At 39.2% G+C, this 20,692-nt stretch overlaps 1 protein-coding gene across 2 annotated transcripts in view; it reads right to left on the reverse strand.

Annotated features, from left to right (window-relative positions):
• The window catches only part of stard10 (StAR related lipid transfer domain containing 10), a 41,283-nt gene extending 21,130 nt beyond the window's left edge, over positions 1-20,153 (reverse strand). Inside the window, exons 1-2 of one of the 2 annotated variants that reach the window (XM_062068691.1) lie at positions 19,746-20,153; positions 19,499-19,659 (exon numbers count right to left, since the gene is read on the reverse strand). In XM_062068691.1, the coding sequence (XP_061924675.1) occupies positions 19,499-19,657 (159 nt within the window). In that variant the 5' untranslated portion in view covers positions 19,658-19,659; positions 19,746-20,153. Of the gene's footprint in view, positions 1-19,498 lie in introns of both variants that reach the window. The other variant, XM_062068692.1, reaches the window with a different exon arrangement.
• Positions 20,154-20,692: the final 539 nt, after the last annotated feature.

Below are 20,692 nucleotides of genomic sequence, written 5' to 3' on the forward strand. Positions count from 1 at the left end.
GCAAAGACTGAAGTGACTCGCCAATACACCATAAACTATTCACTACTGTTATCTAACGTCTTGACTTGTAACTGTAATTGAGACTCAAAATTTTCGAAATAAAACAAGATATAACAGCTGCAGAGCAGTTATCCTAATCAGCTCATTTTAAACGCTGTTTTACAAAATTAGATTTTATTTTCAAAAACAATAAATATTTACAGTATTAACAAAGAAAATATATACCATTGACCACCAGTATCTTTTACCAGATAAATGGTACCGTATCAGTTCACAAGTGAATGGAACCCATCACTAGAGCTAATCACTAGCTGACAACTGGTACGTAAATCGCTGGCTGACAACAGGTGTGCTAATTGCTAGGTGATAACAAAAGCAGTAATTGCTAGCTATGTTAAATACTGACATAAATTATGTAATTATTTATTTGTGTTTTTATTATAAATCTGCACTACCTCTGCAGACCCCCTGGGTGTCGCAGACCTACTGTTAAAGACCTCTGGTATAGACAGTATACCTGGAATATCGTTTTTGTTTTATTGAAAGAAAACTAAACCTCAAAACGTCGCGACTTTTGCCACAACTTTCAGAATAAACTGTCGCAAATTCAGGCATTTTATGCTGTGAAGTCACGCAAAAAAAAAGTATCTGGGCGTATCATTTCGAATGCAAGAGTAAAGCTTTTTTCCTTATTAGTGTAGTCAGTTGTTTATTCAAAACAAGAGGGGCTACAGCTGTATTGACTGTATTGAAAAATTCGCTTCACAGGCTCAATGAAACAGGAGGAGCTTGAGAGAATCCTGGTCAAAGTGGAGACAAACAGCCCGCCAAGTACACCAGCTTAATTTCGTTACATTTTAATTCAGTTAACTCCACGGCTGGAACAACAAGTAGGAAATAGAGAAGCCGAGGAGAAAGTTGAAGTAAGACAAACCAAAAGATAGACGGACAGAAAAACAACATGTGTTTAGGGTTGTCAAGTCTTAAACAGGGAAAAGCGGTAGAAAATGGATGGATGGATGGAAGACTGCTTCCATATTTGTTGATACTGTATCAGTAAACCTGTACAGCAGTTATTGGCATTTAATAAACAATATTATTTGCCCAGGTAAAAAAAAAAAAGGTATGTTAAAGGGGTCATAATATGATTTTTTTCTACATTTAAAACACATCCTTGTCGTCTATGTCAGTGTTTCCCACACATTCATTTATTTGTGGCGGCCCGCCACGAAAGAATTACGTCCGACACAAATTTTAAAAAAATAATAATAATAATATTTTATTATTTAGTTTTTTGTCCTGTCCAGCTTCTCAGGCAAATCATATAGTTGATGTAGATGCCCATATAGGCTGTTCAGATTTACTTTACAAAAGAGAAGTGTAGGATACTTCTCTTGTTGCCTTATTTGTATTTGACCACTACTGTTTTCTGTTTATTTGTTACTGACTGTGGCAGGACACCTCTACCTCTGTTTCACTTTATGTTGCTGGTAAATAATGTGGTTGTAGTAGTAGGCTAAAGTTAAATTATTTAGTATGCACTAATTAAAGGGGCAGAGCTTTAAGAGACATTTTAGCTTTTATATTTTATAAGATATATTTTTTGTAAGAACCACAATTAATAAATATATTTCAGTGAATAATTTATTGTTCAAATCTGTAAATAAATATGTACATAAAGTGTTGTAATTATATTGTAAAATGGATGGATGGATGGACGTTTAAAACAAAACTGTTATTATTAATTAGTAAGTATACATTTTTTGAGCCTTTTTAGAGAAAATCATATCATTGTAGTAAATTATGCAAATTACTCGATGATGTCATGGTGACCACGATCATAGCCACGCCCCCACCGCCACAGGTATCTTGGCAGTTTATGGGAAACACTAACTATGTAATGGTGGTGCTTTGGTTAAAATTGTGCATAGATTGTGTTTTATAGACCATCTTGTCCAGGGTGTACCCCGCCTACCGCTCGAATGCGGCTGAGATAGGCTCCAACGACACCCCACCCCACCCCTCCACCCCCACTCCCGCGACCCCGAAAGGGACAAGCGGTAGAAAATGGATGGATGGATCTTACACATTGAAATCTTTTGACCAAGTTTTTTTTAAATAACTAAAATAAATAGACACTGTTAGAAAAGCCACTATTTTGCATGTTTTGTGTTTCTTATGCTTCACTGATAGTGTTTTAGTCTTTTGTATTTGATGTTTTAATGGCTAAGCTTTTATTGTTTAAAATAATAGTTTGTACTGTAGCACTTTAAGATTTATTTAAATGAAAAGTGCAGAACAAATAAAATCTGTAATTGTTACTATGTATTATTTCTGCCGGGCGTTGTGGCGTCCTTCTCTGTGCTGCTGTCCTTGAACGCAGTGTAAAAACACTGCGTCTCTATTCCTCTGAGCATAGAACGATCATTCTATCCTAAGAGAGCACAGCCTGTAGGTTCAATGTGCACAACTAAATAGCTTAGTTGCTCTGGCAGAAATGTGTTTATATCAGTATAGGGTATGTTGTTTCTTAATGGGACAAGGAATTTGAATTGCTTCCTTTAACATGATTCTCCCACTTGGATCGCCTTTTAGAGGCACTTCATATGCACAAATGATGGATATATAGGTCAAGTCATCTCAAATGGTAAGCTCTCGGACACCCTCCTTATAAAAACAGGAGTACGGCAAGGCTGTCTACTGTCACCCCTCCTCTTCCTTATCTCCAACGACTGGACAATGAAAATTTCAGTGGATGGCCAGAGGACAGGATTACAGTGGAACCCTTTTGAACAACTAGAAGACCTTGATTTTGCTGACAACCTGGCTCTGATCTCAGGAACACACACACACATTCAACGCAAGATCACCAGATTGCATGAACACAGTAAACAGTTAGGCCTCAGGATAAACACTGGGAAGACCAAGGTCATGAGGCTCAACACCAAATCCTATCAACCTATCACAATCGAGGAGCACCCCCTGGAAGATGTGGTCGAGTTTGTCTACCTGGGAAGCAACATCAGCACAGATGGAGGAGCAGATAAAGATGTCGAGCTGCGCATCAGCAAAACAAGACATGCCTTTGGAACTCTCCAACCTGTATGGCTCTCTTCCCAGCTCTCCAGAAACACCAAAATCAGTATCTTCAATACAAATGTAAAATCTGTCCTTCTTTATGGCTGTGAAACCTGGAAAACCACCAAATCAATCATCAATAAACTACAAGTGTTTATTAACAACTGTCTCAGGTACATACTGAGGATTTGGTGGCCCAACAAGATATCAAATGTAGACCTGTGGAGACGCATGAACCAAGAGCAAATTCAAAATGAAATCAAAAGCAGAAACACTTAGGAAGGATCCGAGAAACATAGCAAGACAAGCCCTGGACTATAACCCTCAAGGCAAAAATAAGCCAGGGAGACCAAAACTCAACTGGAGGCGGTCCACTCTTGATGAACTGACCAAGATGGGGATCTCCTGGCAAGAAGCGAAGACCATCGCACAGAAGAGAGTGAGGTGGAGATCCATGGTAGACGCCCTATGCTCCCAAGGGGGCCAAGAGGATTAAATAAAAATAAAAATCATATGCACAAAAACTCACCAAATTTTGCAAGCCGCGTCCGGTCCTGCCAAAAAAAAATTTTTTTCCAAGGTCCTGAACACGAAATGTCAAAAATTGAAATTTAGAAAAAATTAGACCCTGCCACTAGTTTCACGTATCGCCACGAAAATTGCTGTAAACGTCTATCATGACATTAAACGCGTAAAAATCTTAAGAACCCATAATTGAAAACAAACAGGAAGTTAGCTATCTTGGTTTCCGTTGTCCGTTTTTAGACCAAAAACAGGGGTCGTACTTTAACGAACTCCTCTTTGGGACTTTGCCCAAATGAACCATGGTTAAAATGACAGATACTAGTTAGATGGAAGATGATAAATTGAGAAGGAATTTTGCCCAGGCCATAAAATGTGGGTGTGGCATGGCGCCAAACTTTGATTTGATGGTTCGCCACAAAGCTTTTCACATTTGTAACTCGGTTCCACAAAGTCAGATCACGGTAACAATTGGTTAAAATAATGATGATGACACCTTGAATTTCTGGATGGATCAGTACCTATTCGTAACCATTTGTAAATAGGTGCAGCCTGGTGGAAAGAAACTGTTCCTTGCCATCAAACTGTCATTACTTGACGTCAAATGGTCAACTGTACTTCCAAACCGATTTGAGGCTTTAAGGTCGGGAACTGATTATAACTAGACATCTATATTGACAACAATATCTCCGCCTTTTGGTGGCAAATTATAACAGTCACAACTTCTTTCCACATGCTCCAATCTTCCTGAATGTTTTATGTTGGGTCGTGAAATTTGGAATGACGTGACTGCATGCGTTCAGCATTCCTGCACGAGGAAGCGAGGGCCCATTCAACGCTGCTTGCAGCTTTAATTATCATGTTAGCATTTAAGCAACTGAGCTGGATCCAGTCAGTCCGTATGTTTATCAAAGTGCAGTTGTCTATCATGGATTTTCGATCATCTTAAATTAAAATGGTAATACTAACTGTGGGTAGTTTTAACGCAGGTATCGTAAATACTGTTTAGCGTTACATCGGTAGTTAGAACTATATGTTCCTATACGCTACAGCAGAGGATTTTAGCATGCATGTCCATGTACAAGCCAGTCTGCTCCACAACAAGAGGATAGAGAAAAATAAGGAACTAATTGATTACAACTGAATAAAAATGGCGGACTCGCACAAACTCTTCGGATAAACCTCTTCCATATATGGAGATATCTGCTGATGTAACAAGGCAAAATACGTCACAACTTTCTCAAATTTGGCTCATTTTGAGCAAGTATGGAACATGGCAAGATTGTTTTACAAATATCTCCACCATCCCTCCATGGTTTGATTTTACAAGTTCAGGACTTATCGGAATCCCACATATTTAAAAACAGGCACCAACAGGTAAAAATAGTTGGTTTTTGATAACATGGCCCCTTTGTTCACCCACTACCCACAGACATTATATCAAACGACATTTGACCCTTGCACATCCACTCCAGTCGGCTCATGGGCCATCACAACCACATGTTCTTCTTTCCCTCTCTCCAAGCTGTCATCTCTCATCACTTGCTCCCTTGGGTGCTGATAACACACTTGTGAGCAAAAACAAAACAGGGAGAGAAAAAATATTGAGTCAGCCAGCGAGTAAATCAGAGGCTCCCCTCTGTGTCAGCGGGGACAAGTCTGGGAGTCTCCTGTTTGTGTGCCAGGGAGGTGAGACAAGTGACAAGTCGGTTTCCTGACACTAAGGCCCTGTCCACACAGGAATACTCAAGTTTTTTTTTTTGGGCAGGTTAAATAAAAATTTGCATCGACACGTCAATCATTAAAGAATCACCAGATGCAACAGCTTAATACAGTAGTTGAAGGCCTACTGTAACCCACTACTCCTGAACACGCAGTCTGATAGTTTATATATCAATGATGAAATCTTAACATTGCAACACATGCCAATACGGCCGGGTTAACTTATAAAGTGCAATTTTAAATTTCCCGCTAAACTTCTGGTTGAAAACGTCTATGTATGATGACGTATGCGCGTGACGTCACTAGTTAAACGGAAGTATTCGGACACCATTGAATCCAATACAAAAAAGCTCTGTTTTCATCTCAAAATTCCACAGTATTCTGGACATCTGTGTTGGTGAATCTTTTGCAATTTGTTTAATGAACAATGAAGACTGCAAAGAAGAAAGTTGTAGGTGGGATCGGTGTATTAGCGGCTGGCTGTAGCAACACAACCAGGAGGACTTTGACTTGGATAGCAGACGCGCTAGCCGACGCTAGCCGCCGACCGCATGGATGATCGGGTGAAGTCCTTCGTCCTTCCGTCGATCGCTGGAACGCAGGTGAGCACGGGTGTTGATGAGCAGATGAGGGCTGGCTGGCGTAGGTGGAGCGCTAATGTTTTTATCATAGCTCTGTGAGGTCCCGTAGCTAAGTTAGCTTCAATGGCGTCGTTAGCAACAGCATTGTTAAGCTTCGCCAGGCTGGAAAGCATTAACCGTGTAGTTACAGGTCCATGGTTTAATAGTATTGTTGATTTTCTGTCTATCCTTCCAGTCAGGGGTTTATTTATTTTGTTTCTATCTGCAGTTAAGCCCGATGCTATCACGTTAGCTCCGTAGCTAAAGTGCTTCGCCGATGTATTGTCGTGGAGATAAAAGTCACTGTGAATGTCCACTTCGCGTTCTCGACTCTCATTTTCAAGAGGATATAGTATCTGAGGTGGTTTAAAATACAAATCCGTGATCCACAATAGAAAAAGGAGAAAGTGTGGAATCCAATGAGCCCTTTTACCTAAGTTACGGTCAGAGCGAAAAAAGATGCGTCCTGCACTGCACTCTAATCTTTCACTCTCACGTTCCTCATCCACGAATCTTACATCCTCGCTCAAATTAATGGGGTAATCGTCGCTTTCTCTGTCCGAATCGCTCTCTGGCAACATCGCGAAATGATCAAGTATGACACATAGAATGGATCTGCTATCCCCGTTTAAATTTAAAAAAATCATTTCAGTAGGCCTTTAAATACATATTACAGTGCTTAAGTACAAACTAATGTTTAAAACTATAAAAGCTTAGCCGTTAAAACAGATAAAATACTAAGACTAAAACACTATCAGTGAAACATAAGAAACACAAACCATGCAAAACAGTAAGTTTTCTAACAGTGTGTCTATTTATTTTAGTTATTTGAAAAAAAACTGGGTCAAAAGATGTGTGTTTAAGTACTTTTTGAGCACATTCAACAAAACCCACGATAATAATGACTACTGTGGTCATTTTGATTACTGCGGTATTAAATTGTCATATCATTACTTCTGTGACGCCTGGGCCACATGGTAGCGGTAGTTGTCGTGATCGAAAATGCAGAGGACAGCAGGAGACAGCAAGCAGGCAAGAATTCAATTACAAAAACAAAGAGCTAGTGCAGCTGAGAGTGCACTATGTGATTACAAAACTAAAACAGGCAACAAAGTAAAGTCAAACAGAATGTTAGCAGTCAGCCAACCGTTTACATCTCAGAAGCAGAATAATGTTTGCAACAGCTGAACCTTAATAGACTTGATTGAAATAAGATCGCTGGACAGGACCTAACACTAAACTTATGGAAAACACCCACAAAACCAACACAAGGCATGACCTGGGCGCTATAGGTCATGACAACACCCCTAGTCCTTTTAAGCCACCTTTATGCTTACACATAAACACTATGGGTGTGGTGTTGCAAGCTAAAACTGATGCATACAGTGGAGCCTCATCCTTGAATGACCAAAAAGTTCACCAATTTAATGTTCAAAACAAATTTTCTGTGGAAAACCAGCCTTAAAAGTCAAATAAATGTTAGGGTTGTCATCACTAGGGTTGGGTATCATTTACATATTATTTTGAAACAGCACCAGGGCTTGAATGTTGACTGAACTGTTATTTAAAAAAAAAAAAAAAGAAAACTTACAAATGTTGTCCAAAAGTGTTCCTTTTTTATCTTCATGGAATTATGTGCCGGTAATTAACATCCAGAGTAATCCAGTGGTGACTATATCTCATTTTTATGTCAGCATTTCTGCCCTTACGGTACTTTGTATTTATGGTAGTTTCGGTGCGAGTCTTTAGTCATAATTCAAGGCTTCTTCATTCAAGTAGTACCTACAAAGTCACTATCGCTGTATACTTTCTTCACTTTTACTTTACTTAGCAATATAGATGAAACATATGAAACATTTTTAACTAAAAGTTGTATTTATAATCTTAATATTGTTCAAATTTGCTTTTTAGGTGCAAAAAGATCTCAGTCACCGTCAATCGATATATTGTTGCAGCAAAATACTATTATACAAGAAGTAATCACAGCGCTTCACTTTTTTCACATTTTGTTTTGTCTTTTTCCAAAATGGAAAGAATATTTTTTTGTCCTCAAAAGTGTACAGACAATACCCCATAATGACAATGTGAAAAGTTTAAATGTTTGCTAATTTATTAAAAATAATACAATTTTAACAAAATCACATGTACATAAGTATTCACAGCTTTTGCTCAGTACTTTGTTGATGCACCTTTGTCAGCAATTACAGCCTCAAGTCTTTTTGAATACGATGCCACAAGCTTGGCACACCTATCTTTGGGCAGTTACGCCCATTCCTCTTTGCAGCACTTCTCAAGATACATCAGGTTGGATGGGAAACGTTGGGTTTCATCCAAAATGTCTCTGTACATGGCTGCATTCATCTTTCCCTCTATCCTGGCTAGTCTCCCAGTTCCTACTGCTTAAAAACATTTTTAAGTAGAAAAAAAAAGACAACTTTTCACATTGTCATTACATGGTATTGTCTGTAGAATGTTAAAGACAAAAATGAATGTATTCCACTTTGAAATAAGACTGTATCATAAAATGTGGGAAAACTAAAGCGCTGTGAATACTATCCAGATGCACTGTAACTAAAAACTTTTTTTTTTCTTGTCACATTTTTCTTTGTAGTTTGCCAACAACTTTAACTACACACTGGAATCTCAGAAAATAAACACAGTACAACGTTAAACATGGTGAATATGATTATTTACGATATGTAGGGCTGCTACTAGTGTTGTAACGCTACCAATATTTTGGTACCGGTACCGGTACTAAAATTATTTCGGTACTTTTCTAAATAAAGGGGACCACAAAAAAATTGCATTATTGGCTTTATTTTAACAACAAATCTTAGGGTACATTAAACATACGTTTTTTTATTGCAGTTAAGTCCTTAAATAAAATAGTGAACATACAAGACAACTTGTGTACGTTTCAGAGACGGTGATGATAATAATTCTTTAGGATCGCGGTACTATACTAATACCGGTATACCGTACAACCCGAGCTGCTACTATCGATTTTTTTAGTAATCGACTTATCTAATCTAACTAATTAATTGTTCGATTAAACGGGTAATCGGAAAAAACATATTATATAGCCTCAATGTGTATTTAGGGGGAAAACTTGAAATACAAATATTTTTCTCTTTGCCTTAACCTTCATTACCTTCTATTTACCTTATTTTACCGTTTACTTTCATTTACCTTCTTTTTAACTTGTTTTAACTTCTTTTACCTTTTGTTTACCATCCTCTAGCTTTTATTAACTTATATTTGAATTGTTGTGCCTGTATTTATCTCATTTACCTTATTTTACCTTCTATTTAACTTGATTTTACCTTCTTTTTTTTTTGCCTTATTGACCTTTTATTTAACTTGTTTACCCACTATTTAAGTTGTTTTACCTCCTTTTACATTTTATTTACTTTCTATTTACATTTTACCTTATTTCACCGTGTATTTACCTTCTCTTAACCTTTTTTTTTTTTACATCCAATATAGTTTTACCTTTGTATCTTCTATTTTACTTTTTGGTACTTACTTTTACCTTTTCTTCACCTTCTATTTCCATTTTAATGACCTTGTATTTTCATTGTTATCTTCTTTTACAGTTATTTAACCTTCTATCTACTTTGGACATGGTTTTACCATCTCTTACCTTCCATTAGCTTGTTTTACTCTCCTTAATGCGGTCGTGATTTTATTTTTTATTTTTCTAGCTACACTCATTTAACGATTAATAATCGCAACAAAATATAAATCAAAGCTTTTTGTAATAAAATTAATCGATTGAATCAATTAATCGTTGCAGCCCTAACGATTACCCTGACCACAGCCTGGAACAAATGAATTCACATTTACTTGTACATCCGTTCCTACTGGAAGACAACTAACAGTAGCATCACACAATGGATTGTGTATAAATGTAAGGTAAACAATACAACCAGCGACGGAGCTAAGCTCATCTTTGTGATGGCAAAACAAACAGCAGATTGACTGATCATGAAAAATGCAAGCTTCCGTTACGCTGACATTTACATTAAAGTGCCAGTTAACAATAGAAGCACTGACCATGTGCGTTTGTTTGCACTTTTTATGTACTTTATGCTTCTCTTTGTTTGCTGAGCCTGTCCTGTATAAAAGCATGAATAAATAGCACCTTACAGTGCGCTCTCTCACACACACACAGTCCTGATGCAAACAAGATTCAGCTGAAGCACCATCAGGATGTACAGTACCTGGAGGAATCATCAAGGCTAATGAGAACACTATACAACCCTGACTGGCTCTTACACTGCAGATTCTAGAAGGGAGGACGCTGAGAAAATCCTGCTATTGCTGGCCTCGCACACATAGATAACACCCTTGCACACAGACACACGCCCCTGCGTGCACACACACTTTATTTAACAAGGTAAACGAGTTCACACCCGGATACACCCATAAGAAAGTGCACGCAGTGTTTAACCTTAAATCCAACTTTAATATGAGTGTGTGACATTTTTAATCAGGTAAGCCAGTATGTGAGTCCTGTCTAACCTGTTCACAGCTCTATCTCCATCTATTTTGCATCAATTGGGTTGTTCTCTTAGAACAAAATGGTAACAAGTGAGTTCTAAAATAATGTGTCAGATGGCGCGTTACAGTTGCTACAATCGTTTGGAGTGGCATCACACTTCTTCACATCGCCTCCCAAGACAAACGTTTGCGCTTTAGACACATCACAACTCACTTCTTTTACCAGATAAGAGGATTTATTTATTAGGTCGGATTGTTACATCATTTCCTTACTATGGAAGATCATGGTCATTAAAACTGTGCCGCCCTGTGTGTTTGTTGTGACTTTGTTTTTAACACGCAGTGTTTCCCACACATTCATTTATTTGTGGCGGCCCGCCACGAAAGAATTACGTCCGCCACAAAAAAAAAATTTTTTTTAAAATATATATATCTCTTTTTTTTTTTGTCCTGTCCAGCTTCTCAGGCAAATTATATACACTACCGTTCAAAAGTTTGGGGTCACCCAAACAATTTTGTGGAATAGCCTTGATTTCTAAGAACAAATATAGACTGTCGAGTTTCAGATGAAAGTTCTCTTTTTCTGGTAATTTTGAGCGTTTAATTGACCCCACAAATGTGATGCTCCAGAAACTCAATCTGCTCAAAGGAAGGTCAGTTTTGTAGCTTCTGTAATGAGCTAAACTGTTTTCAGATGTGTGAACATGATTGCACATGGGTTTTCTAATCATCAATTAGCCTTCTGAGCCAATGAGCAAACACATTGTACCATTAGAACACTGGAGTGATAGTTGCTGGAAATGGGCCTCTATACACCTATGTAGATATTGCACCAAAAACCAGACATTTGCAGCTAGAATAGTCATTTACCACATTAGCAATGTATAGAGTGTATTTCTTTAAAGTTAAGACTAGTTTAAAGTTATCTTCATTGAAAAGTACAGTGCTTTTCCTTCAAAAATAAGGACATTTCAATGTGACCCCAAACTTTTGAACGGTAGTGTAGTTGATGTAGATGCCCATATAGGCTGTTCAGATTTACTTTACAAAAGAGAAGTGTAGGATACTTCTCTTGTTGCCTTATTTGTATTTGACCACTACTGTTTTCTGTTTATTTGTTACTGACTGTGGCAGGACACCTCTGCCTCTGTTTCACTTTATGTTGCTGGTAAATAATATAGTTGTAGTAGTAGGCTAAAGTTAAATTATTTAGTATGCACTAATTAAAGGGGCAGAGCTTTAAGAGACATTTAAGCTTTTATATTTTATAAGATATATTTTTTGTAAGAACCACAATTAATAAATATATTTCAGTGAATAACTTATTGTTCGAATCTGTATATAAATATGTACATAAAGTGTTGTATTTATATTGTAAAATGGATGGATGGATGGATGGACGTTTAAAACAAAACTGTTATTATTAATTAGTAAGTATACATTTTTTTAGCCTTTTTGGGGAAAATCATATCATTGTAGTAAATTATGCAAATTACTCGATGATGTCATGGTGACCACGCCCATAGACGCGCCCATAGCCACGGCCCCACCTCCACAGGTATCTTGGCAGTTTATGGGAAACACTGCTCCCCATTTTCCAATTCATAGCAATTTAGTAGCACATAATCACTTCCTGTCCTCATTTTGTAACACAATTTACATCAAGTAAGAACAATATTTAATGTCTCCTCAGGGAAAGTATATTGTATGTCTATTTATTCGATAAAGCTCTTAAGTGTGTATAAAGGTTCTTTCTGAGCACATTCTAGTATTTATCGACACTCTTTGATTTTAGTTGAACTAATTCATGATTTTGTTTATTATTTTATTTGTATTCCCCTTTTTGTAATTTAATGCATCTGTAAAGCACTTTGAATTGCCGCGCGTACCAATTGTGCTCTATAAATAACCCTGCCCCACCTTGCCAGGCTACAGTAAATAGTAAATGTCACTGTTTGTGCTTGACTGAGAGCAACAACAGTACCGTCATGCGGCACAAAGATCATACGTAGCCACGGTGAAAAGGAGGTCTCACTCTGTCACGAGACTGATGTTAGCAGCTTTAAGTAGTGGGGATAGGGTGAATGTGAGTGTATAATAGACTTAAAAGACATTTTAGAGGTGTGTACGATTTGACGATTATCTATTAAACAAGCTGTAGAGAAATGGCGTCACTTCCAAGTGTGTCGTGACCCACATTAAACTAACTTTATACTTGGGTTGCGCAATATAGACGATATAATTGTGGCCGAAAATAGAGCTTTTAATACTATCATTATATGGTGATAATGCATGTTGATGACACATTCTAGCTGTGTCTGCAAATTTGACAGCCACAAGCAAACGAATGCGTCCTTCACCTCAACATAGCGTTCTTGGCTAATGTCCCTCTACAGTTCTAAGCCATTTCTGAGTCTGTAATCCTCTGCAAATAAACTACGTTTCTTACAAGTATCATTCTCACTGGAGGACGAATAATAGCGAAACACACAACAATATACACCGTAGGAGGATATTTTCACCACTAGCCAAGCACTCTTGAATGTAAACAAAGGTGGGCGGATCTATACAAATGTCAACAGTAATAATACTAAGTATGGTATCAGTAGATACTAGTGTGGTTAGACTGATATTTGGGACACACCTTCTCATTCAATGCGTTTTCTTTATTTTCATGACTATTTACATTGTAGATTGTCACTGAAGGCATCAAAACTATGAATGAACACATCTGGAGTTATGTACTAATTGAAATAACTGAAAACATGTTTTATATTCTAGTTTCTTCAAAATAGCCACCCTTTGCTCTGATTACTGTTTTGCACACTCTCTGCATTCTCTCGGTGAGCTTCAAGAGATAGTCACCTGAAATGGTTTTCACTTCACAGGTGTGCATGGAAGAGTGCCTCTCCTGTAAATGCAAGTGCTCCTACAGCAAGAATAACAATTCTCTATTCCTACAAAATACAAAATCTGGCAAGACACCAACGCACTGCAGGTAATTTTTTTCTATTGTCATTAAAAGCGTGTTCATGTCCTTTTAGTGTTGAGTTGTTTAAAAAAGCATAACGTTTAAAAACATTTAAATAAAGCAAACTGCTTGTCCGTTCACGGTAATAAAAACTTGTTAAGTATCTGTTTATAGCAGGGGTCTGCAACCTTTACTGTCAAAAGAGACGGACATTTTGCCACAATTTCCACTAAAGAAGAATAGTATAGAGCCGCGAAACGTAACACAGCTTATAAACTGTTAAAAGTTTACAACTTTTTAATTTTTTATTTTACAGGAAAAAACATCTGTCCATGTGAAACTTAACTTTCGTTTTCTTTATTCTTTTTTGGCAAGTATTCATTGTTAGCTTGTCCGAGGGGTTGCACACTCGAAAAGCAGAACCAACACCTCCCTTTCTTGCGCCTGAGGACTCATTTGTGCGATTTCACGGCCTCACAGTCAGTCAGAAATTATAGAACTCTTTTTAAAAATGCAACCTTTTCTCGCTCTGGGGTTAAAAAAAATCTGAGGGAGTCACAACAAGGAGGCAGAAGAGCCACACGTGGCTCCAGAGCCGCGGGTTGCGGACGCCTGGTCTAGGGAAGGGGTTCTTAACCGTTTTGACCTTGGGGCCCAACTTTTCCATTACAGAGGAATCCGGGGCCCACTCAAATATTGATACTAAATTAGAAATCTTACTCTTACTGTAAATTTTTTTAAATTACTATATCTAACCTACTTACAGTTACACTCTTGTGAAATAATATGAAAGCATGAGTTAATCACAAATATTAATATTTATTTAACACATAAACTTTAGACTTAGGTCAGGATGATTAGAAAAATAAGTACTAACTAAATATATTGTATAAGAAGGGATTCATAAATAAATGTCAATTTTTTTTCTTTACATACAAATATTTTGTGCAAAAATAAATGAATGAATGTATAAATAAGTAAACTAAACAGCTAAATTAATAATAAATAACAATACATATGTTACATCCATCCATCCATTTTCTACCGCTTGTCCCTTACGGCTGCACACGGGCGGATATGTTTCTTAAATAAACCTAAATAAAATTAAAGTGCAAATTAAAATACAACTTCACCAATTTAGTCACAATTTTTGCGCTTAAGAAACTTCTCTATGACTCTAGCTCCAGATACAAAGTCCTGTATACTGTAGAGAGAGTAGTGCCAACTCGGTTTTAAAGTTGACCTCAAAATGGCGCCCTTTGGTCACGTGAGGGGATTTTGACCAATCAAAGTATGGCAAGATCGGGGGGTCAGCAACTCATGGCTCTCGAGCTGCATGCGGCTTTTTAATGCCACCGCAGTGGCTCCCTTGAGCATTTCTAAAAAAGGATTGAAAATGGAAAAAGATGGGGGGAAATGTTTTGTTTTGTTTTAGTATGTTTTTTTGTTTGAGGACAGACATGACACAAACCTTCCCAATTGTTAGAAAGCCCACTGTTTATTATGTTTGTGTGTATGCTTCAATGATGACAGTATTTGGTGAACATCGTCTTGTCCTACTAATTTTGGCGGTTCTTGATCTCACCGTAGTGTGGACTGTGACGCAAAAGTTTGTTTCCATGTAAAATCTTCCACTCTGTCTTTGTCTCATTTTGTCCACCAAATGTTTTATGCTGTGCGTGAATGCACAAAGGTGCGCTTTGTGGATGTTATTGACTTGTTGGAGTGCTAATCAGGCATATTTTGTCAGTGCATGACTAGGCTAATATATGATAACATGCTATTTAGGCTAGCTGTATGTACATATTGCATCATTATGCCTCATTTGTAAGTATATTTGAGTACATTTAATATAATTTACTTTCATGCTCTTTGTATATAATTTAGTTTTGCAAGTCCTTCTGTGCTGGCCTAACATAACAAGAAATCATGATCATAATTAAATATAAAAGTAATTTTTAAAATAATAAAAATAAATAAATATCTAAAGGTATTCATATTCTCTTCATGTCATATTATGCTCCTTCCAGCGCTGTTGTTTTTAGTTCATAGTTTTTATGCAATCAGAATTCAGCTCGCTTATGTTGCCATGCTGTACCAAATCTGCCAGAAGCCTTTAGATTCAGCAAGACAAACAGTGATAGACAGTTGCAATAGCCAGTCAGATCACGTGTTGTTGTCAGTAAGGCCTTCTAGATGGCCTAAGGCAGATATATAGTGATGTTATGAGCCAGGTAACATAAGAACTCCATTACCCAGCATGCCACAGCAGTAAAGAGCATGCGCAGTAGCCCCGTTTAGGTTGTTTAATGCAGACATGCCAGCAGCGGGATGTGTTTGATGAGCACACTGTGAAGTAAACTTTAAAAACTCAGCCAACTTTCCTCGTCTGCATCTTTTATAATCAGACAAGACAACGCATATATTTGCAAGGCCATTTTCAAGAAGGATATTTAAAGAGAAACTACATCTTGTGAGACCATCTCGGCCAACCCCGGAAGCTAGCGCATCTGTCCATGAAATGTGAGTTCAGATATTTTATTTCTTTATTTTTTAACGTTTAAAATGTTTTTTTGCAATTTTGATTTTGACAGTACCACATAAGATATGTTTTAATTTGCTAATGCGGGTTTATTGGTTTTTAAATTCGCCAGAAAATAACCTGATTTGTACAATGCCCAGTAGTGCGTAAATGTGTTTGTGTATAGCAGTGGTCCCCAACCACCGGTCCGGGGACCGGTACCGGTCCGTGACGCATTTGCTACCGGGCCGCAGAGAAACATGAAATAATTTATAAAGACTGCATTTTCTCCGACTTAACTTTTGCCTGTCCCACTAGACACACCAATAAGCTTGTTTATAGATGTACAATAACACTCCTCATAGTAAGTTGCCATTTGTTATATTTGATATAACGTTGTGACATGATAAAATGCACATTAATGAACATATCAAATATAAATGTGACAGATTGTAGCCAAAAGCTGATTTCCATCTGCATCTCATTGCAAAAGAAACAAGCCCTGGGCTCCCACTAATTACGGGGTTTAACCATTTAGTGACACAATGTGTAGGGGTGCGTTCACGGCCTGTAGGAAAGGGGAACATCCGCGCAGTTCTCAGTGGCGACGCTGGTTCATCCGACACTGCCGAGGGGGAAACGGAGGGGGCTTCACGGGAAGCCCCCCTGGCCCCCACTGAGGATTTTCCCCTCGAGCAGTGCCGGGATAACACTCTGCGCGCGACCTGGGACCAGGTGGTTTCCATCGATGGTCAGCTGGTGCGCCCGGGAACAGCGCGGGTATTCCCTCATTTTGCAATCATTAGGGATAGATTATACCGAGTGAGCCGTGACACTCAGACAGGAGAGGAGATCACCCAGTTGTTGGTGCCGAAACGCCGTCGGGAAATGGTTTTCCAGGCGGCGCACATCAATACCATGGCTGGCCACATGGGGTAAGATAAGACACTCAATCGGGTAATGGTCCGATTCTATTGGCCGGGCATCCGGGCAGAGGTGCGCCGCTGGTGTGCTGCCTGCCCGGACTGCCAGCTGGTCAATCCGGCGGCCACCCCCAAGGCGCCCTTTCGCCCATTACCACTCATGGAGGCCCCCTTCGAATGAATTGGTATGGACCTAATTGGACCATTCCACTCGAGCACACGGGGGATATCATTGTGTGCAAGTCCTGGTGGATTACGCAACTCGTTATCCCGAAGCGATGCCGCTGCGCTCCATCGCCGCAAAGAGTGTAGCGTAAGCACTGTTTCAGGTCATCTCCCGAGTCGGAATCCCGGAAGTGAGTTGCATTTTTCATGCACTTATTTTTGCTGTATTTATCTAGCACGGGGGTCAGCAACCTGCGGCTCTAGAGCCGCATGCGGCTCTTTAGCGCCGCCGTAGTGGCTCACTGGACCTCTTTAAGAGATGTGTGAAAATGGAAAAAGATGAAGAAAAAAATATATTTTTTGTTTTAATATATTTTCTGTAAGGAATGACACATGACACAAACTTTCCTAGTTGTTAGAAATCCCACTTTTTATGTTATACATGCTTCCCTAATGAGAGTATTTGGCAAGCACCGTTTTGTCTTACTAATTTCAGCGATCCTTGAACTCATCGTAGTTTGTTTACATGTACAACGTTCTCCGACGCCACCACAGAAAGACGCGTTTTATGCCACTCCTTCTTTGTCTCATTTTGTCCACCAAACTTTTTATACTGTGCGTGAATGCACAAAGGTGAGCTTTGTTTATTTGCTGGAGTGCTTATCAGGCATATTTGGTCAGTCCATGACTGCAAGCTAATCAATGCTCACATGCTGTTTATGCTAGTTGTATGTACACATTGCATCATCATGTTTGTGTGCCATGTTGTTCCAGACCACAGCAAACGTTACCCAGCTTGCAAAGATTGTAATAAATCCATTAGAAGAAGACAGCCTGCCGTTTCCTTTAACTTGACACACACATCTATACCTTTTGGCCATTCTGAGCCAGTCATTTCCAGGAGTTATCTCATCCTGTGAGAAGCCTCCATTTCACTAATGATTTCCAATGTTGCAAAAATGTGTAGCATAAAAATTACAATACAACATTTCTGTGAACGAAGATTTGCGTCAGCCTTTGATAGTAGGCTAATACACCGTATTTCCTTGAATTAGCGCCGGGGCGGTAATTAATTTAAAACCTCCTCTCACTCCGGCGCTTACCAAATGCATGCGGTAAATGTAAGCATGCGCTAATTATTTTAAAACCCTCTTCTCACTCCGGCGCTTACCAAAAGCATGCGGTAAATTTAGGCCTGCGCTTATAAATTTGAGTGCGATGTAAGGATACCATCATGAAAAGCACATTTAATAAAAAAAACGTTATTATGGTCTTACCTTTACTTATAAATGAAGTCCATGCGCAGCTCCTTCTGAACAAAAGCATCGATAACTTGTTTATAGAAGTCTTCCTTATCTTTCTTCAGTTTTAAAAGTCTCTCTGTCTCGATGGAGATCTTCCTTTAATTATTACCTCCTGCTTCGATTGAAAGTCCAGTTTAGAAAACTGTTTTATTTTAGATATGTAATCCTCCATGTTAAAAGTGCAAGCGAGAGGAAAAATTAAACGATCGCTGCTAACTGTTGCTGCTTGTTGTCACTTCTTCTGCAGCCGAGTAGTCGCAAGAAGGATCACTAGCGCCCCCTACCACCAGGAGTCGGGAGTCAATTAATGACTCATATTGGACACACGCAGCTACGGTATATTAATAAAACATAGCTGCTTACTGTTCTTTTTAGCATATTCATTCCCTTTATGCGATTATAATTATTGAAATCAGCCTCCTCCATTTTGAAAATGATGACAGGTGAAGTGTCACTCGTGACGTGACGAGTTTGACCCGGCGGAAATTCTAGGCATATGCTAATTATTTTGCAAAACGAGTTTGACCCCGCGGTAATTCTAGACATGCGCTAATAAAAATAATATTTTGCGAAACGAGTTTGACCCGGCGGTAATTCTGACCCGGCGGTAATGATAAGCATGCGCTAATGATTTTGCGAAACGAGTTTGACCCGGCGGTAATTCTAGGCAGCCGCATACTATATACCCGGCGGCAATTCAAGGAAATACGGTAGCTAATATAGACACGTACATCATGTGTTGTCTTCATTATAACACTTATATAAGGCTTTTAATTTTTTTAAGGCTCCGGACAGATTTTTTATTTTTTTATTTTTGGTCCAATATGGCTCTTTCAACATTTTTGGTGCTGACCCCTGATCTAGCACAAGCGGCAAGCCGGTTCCTGAAAATAATGCCTACATTAAACCGGTCCGTGGTGTAAAAAAGGTTGGGGACCACTGTTGTGTAGTATTTCTCCAGCAATGGTCATGTGGTGACATAAATGATATTTTGAGAGGTAAGCATTGAAGTCGGACATCTCTGAAGGCCTAGGTGGGAAACGCACGGCCCGCCATTGGCTTATGTATCTATCTTTGCTTAGCATTTTTAGGCGAGATTAATTCATTACAGATCATAATGAATTAACTACTACATTCTGGCATTGTATGTTTAAGTTGTGAATACTGACTTTTATTTTGTGCACCGACTTGCCCTCCTCCAGCGCCTGGGTCCACACGGTGATGCCCGACTTGTCGTAGGTCCCACTCCAGCCCTCCTCGCACAGACACTCCGACTTGAAGCTGGCGAACGCCCGGTCGTCCGGGATGGTCACGGTCCGTCCAGACATGGCTGAGTACCGGGGGTGGGGAAAAAGGTCGGTACTGCGGTTCTTCTGTTTGAACAAGTTGACAATGTAATTGAATTGTGCTCCCAACCTGCAGCGCGTCACGTGATGCGTCTTCAGGCTGCTGCAGTCAGCGACTAACTGGCCAAACAGGTGAAGGCACGCCGTTAAAAAAATAAATAATAATAATTTTAAAAAAACGATGAATGAATCGAAGGTGTGGTTTAGTCGGAAACAAGTTTCAGTTAAATGTCAGCAGCCGCTTTTTTTTTTTTTACACCGAGCATATGGTTGCTGTGCTTCCGCTTCACGGCCGCTTCACGGTCCTCTCCCCTTCGCGTTCTTCTTGCGACTCGGGTCGTCAGTGTTCCCCTTCTAGTTTGTAGCACTTCTCCATCCCCGCAGTCGAGAGGGATGCGGCGAGAAATAAGAGCAGGAGGAGTGGGCGGTGTAAGGGAGGGAGGGACACGGTAGAAATCCGGCTCCGCGGATCATCAGACTGGCGACGCTTCAGCGGAAACACCTCCCCGTGATGCGTTTATGTGCACCTCGTAAAGCCCGGAGCTCCCCGCCCCTGGGGGGATGCCGCCGCCGCCGCCTCCATGATGACGTTGCACTCAAACTAGCAGCAATGCTGTTTCTTGCGTTCAGAATGAGAATACCTTTATTGTCATTGTATGGAAACAACGAAATTGGACAGCAATCCAGCTCAGTGCTTTTAAAACAAACCTACATAAAATAGTCTTAAGACAACAACAATAATAAAACAATTTCAAAATGTAAAAACATAATCAAATGTTAAAAATATCGCACAGAAGATCTCTATCAGAGGTAAGCAAGTAATAAAGTGGTGAGTGTTCAGGTAAGTGCGGAGTTTAGGGCAATAACAGCTCTAGGATAGAAACCGTTTTTCAGTCTATTTGTCCTTGCTTTGATGGTCTTATAGCGCCTCCCTGAGGGCAAGAGTTCAAGCCAGTGGTGACCTGGGTGGGATGAGTCCCTGAGGATGCTGTTTGCGCTCCTGTTGCAGTGTCTCTT

Source organism: Entelurus aequoreus, linkage group LG13 (assembly GCF_033978785.1).
Source record: "Entelurus aequoreus isolate RoL-2023_Sb linkage group LG13, RoL_Eaeq_v1.1, whole genome shotgun sequence".
NCBI lineage: Eukaryota > Metazoa > Chordata > Actinopteri > Syngnathiformes > Syngnathidae > Entelurus > Entelurus aequoreus.